General features: G+C 43.0%; 1 protein-coding gene across 1 annotated transcript in view; it reads right to left on the reverse strand.

The window, feature by feature from the left end:
- Positions 1 to 7,026, reverse strand: part of LOC133117357 (guanine nucleotide-binding protein subunit alpha-12) — a 41,093-nt gene extending 34,067 nt beyond the window's left edge. The window contains exon 1 of the mRNA XM_061227295.1: positions 6,153 to 7,026. Coding sequence (XP_061083279.1) covers positions 6,153 to 6,470 — 318 coding nt within the window. The 5' untranslated portion in view covers positions 6,471 to 7,026. The remainder of the gene's footprint in view (positions 1 to 6,152) is intronic.
- Positions 7,027 to 7,234: the final 208 nt, after the last annotated feature.

The raw sequence follows: 7,234 nt of genomic DNA on the forward strand, positions 1-7,234 counted from the left end.
AGAAAAACGCATGCAGTTGTAAAGACTGGTAGTCCTCCAGCTTAGCAGATGAGTCAAGGTCACATGATTTGTGACGTGTATTAAGAACTATCCATAGGCTATTCTGAAGGATGTTTTTGATATTTTCTGTGTCAGTGCTGACTGAGTCCCACAAAACAAAACATAATTCGTTTTTTTTGGTATTCCCCATCTTACTGCTCCATAGCAACTAACTTCGCTGCTTGATAGGATGACTGCTGCCTGTATTCTGCCTGGTCATGTAAGCCCTGGTCAGTCTATCTGTGCCGTCCTGATTTTGATAGGCTGTACCCTCCAAAATTGACAGACATCGCAGCAATATTACAGAGGTGGTGATACTTTCCAAATTGGGGGATATTAAAGATGTTTACAGTACAAATACATTTCTTCCAATATAGTCATGTGTAACATGAAAACCCTACTGGGTCAAATAGATGATTGCCCAACTTGTGCACTTCTGACGAGAGAAAGAAAGGAATGGGCAATAGGGGTCCCATGATGAAGTCCCTCACGCTTACATGCTGCATTACTCTTCTCCCATTTATGGTCTTTTCACTGCTATTTAATACAGAGGCTTTGCCGCTAATAAACACAAAATAAGGCAGAGGGCTCTAGGGGCTCCTCATAGCAAATGCTGCTCTTGATAGCAATAGTCATGCGGAGATTTGCTGTTACAGCAGATGAAGTTACGTGTTTTACTCGTGGAGGAATGAAAGCAGGAATCATTATCTCAGGGTCTCCATAGTTATCCAGACTCAAATCTCAGCCAGGAAGGTAAAGGAAGTCAGGCTTTTCTATCTTAATAGGGCAGCAGGATATTAGCACAATTATCGCCATTCAGATGAATTCACCGGGTCAACAGTCTGGTCGGACATCCTTGGCACACTGCAGGACAGGACACACCCGTCTGACCATACTTAGACCTCCACCCCCATCTCAGAAACCTTTTTCCTAGTCTTTTCAGGAACCACAGAATGAAGATGGACAATAAACCAACACATAATATATTCAGTCTGTCACTTGACAAAGATTCACCCTGCCTCTAGATGGTGTACACCCAAACCCTTCACAACTCATGTTCAGGTCCCGATATTTATGCATTTGGCTCCCAGTCTCACCTCATTAGCAGTCACTTTTCTCTCAGCTTCAGCTCTCTTCAGTCCAGGAATAACTGTTGGGCCACGCTATCCCCCAGGACCAGAGGCCTCCACATCCCCTATGAAGTGGTTCTAAATGGTGCTGAGCCTGACACCCCAGGGAGGGAGTAGACACCAGTGTATGTGTGTGTGTCAGAGTTACTAAAACTGGGTTAGGGCAGGGATGCTGTGACCACATGATGGTGGCAAACAGCCATGTAAATAACTGGAGCCACTTGGTTATGACAGCAATAAGTGGACTTGGTACATCAGTCTGTTCAAACCCTATGTTTTTAATCACACATGGCCCAATGGCTCCCCTGACCCAGTGCTGTCCTCTTCTAGATCGCTGTATTCCCCCATGGTTACCTCCACTTCACTGGCAGCCATTAGAGGAAATCTGAAACCCAAACCCCCACCAAACTTCCCCCTCTTCCCCCGGGCATTTAAACATGCTGTAAGCCACCACTGGCCCTCCCATCTGTTGCATACCTTCATCTTCCAAAAGTAAAGCTTCCCCAACCAATTCTCACAAGAGACTGAAGGCAACAGTAGCAGTATGTCAGTGTAACAGCTTGCAATGACATTTCTGATAGACAGCGCCCAACATCGTGTAATCCAATACTGACGTCTGCTCTTAAGACTAGTCACTCCACCTCCTTTTCTATCACACACAGTACAACTGGTTTTCTCATTACACCAAAGCAAATAATAGCCACTGACTCTACAGGCCCAAAGGCATCATTGGCGGATATAGCTGAGTTTTGAGAAGCCATAAAAAGTTTTCTGTTTTATTTTTGGGAGAGGGGGAGGCGGGGCTTGTGAAGCGTGACTCTTAATGGAATCCCCCGCACTGCCAAAGCATCAGCACTCTGAGACGACACAAGTGGGGGAGAACTGATTAGACCCATGTGTGTCGCAGCAGTGGATATAATCAGGGTAATACGTTTCATCTGAAGCTCGGGTTTACTTTAGTGTTCATATCCGACAGAAAGACCAAAACTGAAACAATAGCAGACAGACGAACGCATAAATCCCTTAAGGTCCACACATCTCTACTGCCACCTCACCTGCTCATAAGTACTCCACCATTTAGATGAAAAAGAGTAATATCCAGCATTTCCAGAACAGTTGCTTTTCCCTAAATTAAGTCTTTTCTGTATCAATATGGCAACATTGCGCAGATTCCCATTTCCTGATGGCAGGTCACCCTATGCTGCTTATGATATAAAGCATATTTCATAGCCTGATGCAGGCCAATGTGTCATGTTCATACTGAAGTAAGCCTGAGAATCCTCAGGCCTGAACTTCCTGACTGAGCCCACACAGCTTTCTGTTCAGCTACGGGCCCAGGACTGCTCAACTACACAAACTGTGCAAACACAGGGAAGCAGGCAGTCTTGTGTACTGCAACCATAAAATTCAGAGCTGGTAAAACATCAATAAACATCTTTCAAAGAAAACAGCACCCAGCAGAGATATTTAAAGCGAGGTGTTCAGGAGTGTGGCAAAAGCACAGCACATGCTTTACAGTATATTGAAAATTCAATCGCTGTCATCGAGACATTTTCTATGCACAAAATACAAAGATAGCGGCATATGAGAACAATTGCTTCAGAGCCCTCTCAATGAAATGATATTGTTCAATTGAATTCAGAAATGCAACCATGTTTGAAAAGGTTTTTGAGTATAGAGAAGTAATATGAGCACCACTAAAAGAAATACATTGCTTGCGTTTTTCTGCCTGAAAACATGTTGACCTCGAAATTGCAGAGCTTTCTCAGGCGAGGGGTGCACCATTACACACACATTCATCCTTTTTGTAGCCTTCATTCAAACATATTTTCACTGCAACACACTGAAACGGGTCACACTGGAGTTCATCTATGCAAAATCCCTTAAATACCGACAAGAATTTAATATAATCCATGAGTATAATTGCCTCAAATGTATTTTTCACAGACCCTACTTTTTTCAACCAAATCATTCCCACAAGACGGCCATGTTTCTTTTTAAAGTCATTAACTCAAGCACAGTGATCCTGCTGCTGACCTGTAATGTAAAAAAACATGGTTATCATAACTACTCCACGTATGTCACAGACAACCCTTAGTTTGAGTGCCAATGAGAAGTCAGTAAGGAGGGAACCTCTGGTTTCATCATCCCAAACACCACCTGACAGGGTCAAAGGGTCATACTGAACCCCTGCCTGCCTCTGTCAACACAATACAGGCTTACTTTAATCCAGCCCCTTCCTCATCCACATCCACAACTCACCTCACCCACAGAGCCCTACAGAGCCCTCTTTCCCATCACTCTCCGCTAAAGAACACATTTTACTGTATTTACTGTGCTGTGAATCTTCTGTCCTCAGGCCTCAGGTGAGGTCTGTTTCAGCCCCACACAGACACAGCATGAAAATGGGCATGCCTCAGAAGGTCAAAGTAAGCAGAACATTCTCTGTGGAAAAACTAGTGGTGTGGTAGTTTCAGGCAAACAAGAGCCTGTCAAATTGAGTGCACAGTTCAGTAAATTTAGCAAATAAAACCAAATATGCAGACAATAGTACAGAGAAATATATATCTGAAGAACAGAACGATCACCATAAAAAGTAGTTCAATATAAATATGAAATATAAAATGTATGGAACAACAACCCCATCTGACTGGTTAGAGTTAAAAATAGGCTAACTTTTAATACTACTGTTTCGAAGACCACCTTGCGGTGTCAAAATCAGGTTAATGAACACTGAAGACAGTTGATTCATGAGCAGCGTGTGAAGATGTTCAGTTGGGGTGACATTCACCTGCATGACTTAAGGCGTGTCACCGGGCAGTAGGAGACACCGAGAGGGCAGAGGAACCTGTGGCAGGGGAGTGAGGTAAATGGAGAAAAATAGCCCTAGCAGAAATCCTCCCATGCAATGGGGCTGTCGAACAACACCAGACCCAGGAGTACAGCAGCATTCTCACACGTGCCATGTTGGCCTAATGGATGTGCTTCCCATGGAAAAGGCAGCAGAGCCCCAGCACTGTATTCCCTCCCCGTTCTTAGCACTACTTCATTACTCACTCCACAGAACAATGCCATCGCCAAACAATCGGCCATTACACTAGCCCCAGCAGAGGCCCTACTATGGCTGTGCTCACGAGGGGAGTGTGAATCCAAGAACAGGACTAGCTCTTGCTCCAGTGTTTCCATAATGACAGAAGATCTACTGCCACCTACACTGGGCAGCACACACAGCACTGCCCCTGACCTGAGCTCTGGAGGAGCCAAAATCATATTTGGGCCCCTCCTGATTTTCTTGTACTGTATGTTGCTATCATCCCAGGGATCCATAGCATTGCAGACCAGGAGGAGGGATTGTTTAAACACACACACACACACACACACACACACACACACACACATACACACTACACCTCGCCAATTCTGCTTTGCATCGAATCCAGTAACAGGGCCCCAGAAAGATTTCCCATAACAACACCAACCAATCTGTCTCTGGCTGCACACACAAATGCACAGGCAGAGAATAAGACACAATCAGTACTGCAAGTCACAGGGTGAAACACAAAGGATTTTCCCCAATGAAAAAAAAGCATACCTGTCTGCCTAGGAGCTGGTCATAAAGGCAGACAATACAAAAAACAAACCAAACTAACAACTGCCCACAAACTGTTGAGGAGGCAGAAGTCAAAAGTAGGCATGTGAATGGGCCATTTTGTTGATTCAAAAACTTTAAATTTTTGATTAGTTAATAGAATGGACTTGAGCCAAATCAATTTGGCTCAAATATTACTATGGGGTCCAGAGCACATCACACCTCAGCCAAAAATGGTTATGGCTACCAGACATTCCTCATCTCTGAGGTCCATTCTCCCATTCTCTGTGGTATTATATAGCACATAAAAAGAGTTTCACTTCCTTTCATAAGTAATATGAGCAAATATGAAAGCTACATTAAACACTACCACTGCTCACCTCTTCCCAGCATATCTGAAACATATTGTAGCCATAAATTCTCTTTAATCAAACAGACATTTATATAGCCAAAGGAGCTGAAATAGTATGGGACTGCTAAAAGCAAGCTGTTCGCATTAAGCTTCAGGTCTTTTACAGTCACTGGATGGCATGTCTTGCTAAGCACTCTCATAATGGTAAGCAATATAAATTCTAAGCTCAGAATAACTGAGGTCAAAGCAATTATAATTACTTGCATTAGCCCTATCACCAAAGAAAATGCTAGTTTGTTCTCATCATGTATCCTGGTCCAATTTTCATATTTCTTCCTAATTTCAAACATTACATAAGTGTACTCAGTTTGAAGGCATCAGTACACAACTATTGTTCCATCTCTTCCAAACAATATCACTGGAGTTATTGTGTTTGTTTCAGTGCTGTTCAGAACAGTTCAGCCCATGGTGGGCAGTCTAGGTTGAATTCAAGCTACACACACAGGCAAATTATTGAACGTCTTTCCCTCTAAACAAGTCGGCCATGCTGATTAATACAAAATTGATGTCAATATTTAGAGCTAATTGCATTCAAGATATCGAACATTCAAAGCCTGGCATAGGTCTACATTCTCACTGATTTGTGTTAGAAATAACTGACCCACACAATAATTCCAGTGGTAGTGGTGTCTTTCAGCAACCCAATGGGCAGTTCAATAAAGGCCGAACTTTTCATCTCGGTCACATTGCAGGATCTCGCTTTCAGATCCCCAGCACTTTTTCAGTCAATTTCAGTGGAAGGACTATTCAGCAAATTAATGGGTAGCTACTTGTTAGTTTTTGTTTACAAAACCATGACCATTATCTACAGAAAACAAAAACATTTGCCACGTTCTCTAAGCAAAGCAGTCAAATAATGTTAGTATGGTCAAGTTACAGTAGGCCAAGTTACAGCATTTAAGGGTCCAGGCTTTCGTCACTACAGTTGACTTTACATCACTTATCCAAATGTGTGAGCTATTCACCATCTAAAAGGCATTACCTTTATAATGTTCTCGAAGATGGTATCTCGAAAATCCACTAATGCTTTCTGGTCAAACTCTTGCCCATGTATAATCCTCATTTGCTTTAAAAATGTTGATTTGCCACTTTCACCCGCCCCAAGTAGTAGTATTTTAACCAAGCGGCAGATAGAGCGTCTCTCACGGGCGAGCATTGCATCGATTTCTCTACTTCGGCGCCTTGCCTCTCGCTCCTGGTTCACATCTCGATCCCGGCTTCTGTCCTTGCTGTTACTTCGCTCACGACTCGCCTCGGCGGGGAGCAGACACCGGCTAAGTGTGCGCACCACGCCAGACATTGCTGCTAATTAGGCAAAATCTTGTATTTGCTTCAGTGATTTGTTTGCATTTGAATGTAATAACAATTTCCAGTTGGTTTTCATTTAAAACTTCGGCGATGTCCAAATCAAAGCGATGACTTCCAAAACTTGCGTAGCCTCCTTTTGGAAAAATATCGATGAGTGTTATCCTCGCAATAATTATTCTCACAATGAACATGAATCTCAGGCAGTAAGGTCTTCCGAAGTCACTTTCATAGTTTTGAATATCGTCTTTTACAAATCTTGAATCGTTTAACAGCACAGTAAAACTTTACGAAATACAGAAGTATACAAAGTTCAAGAACTGCTGTCCTTGCGCAGCAGTAAGCTAATTTAAAGAAACAACCTAAAGTCGAAAGCTAGTTGGTAAGTCTATATGTTGCGTAATTTCCATTTAAGATACGCCATTACACTTTTAACAAAAGAGGTGCTTTAAGGTTATCCTGTTAACTGTACTTTAGTAAACCTTGAATAAAAATGCTCTGTTATGAATAACTTCTGTTCCACTGCCTCTCACTCTCCCCCTCCCAACACGCCTGAGTTTAGGAGAACGAAGCACTGCAACACGGCTGGGAGGCACCAGCAGGGGGCGATAGGGAGCATGCCGTGGGTGGTGCATGAGCTAGTGCATTGGACTTTGCGCTTTGATTTTGCGTCAGTCAAACAGTCATTTCTGAGTCATGTTCCTCATTTAAGTGCTTCTGAGCTACTCCGTTTGATAGAGTCCAGCCTTATGCATTTCA

Source organism: Conger conger, chromosome 2, assembly GCF_963514075.1.
Source record: "Conger conger chromosome 2, fConCon1.1, whole genome shotgun sequence".
NCBI lineage: Eukaryota > Metazoa > Chordata > Actinopteri > Anguilliformes > Congridae > Conger > Conger conger.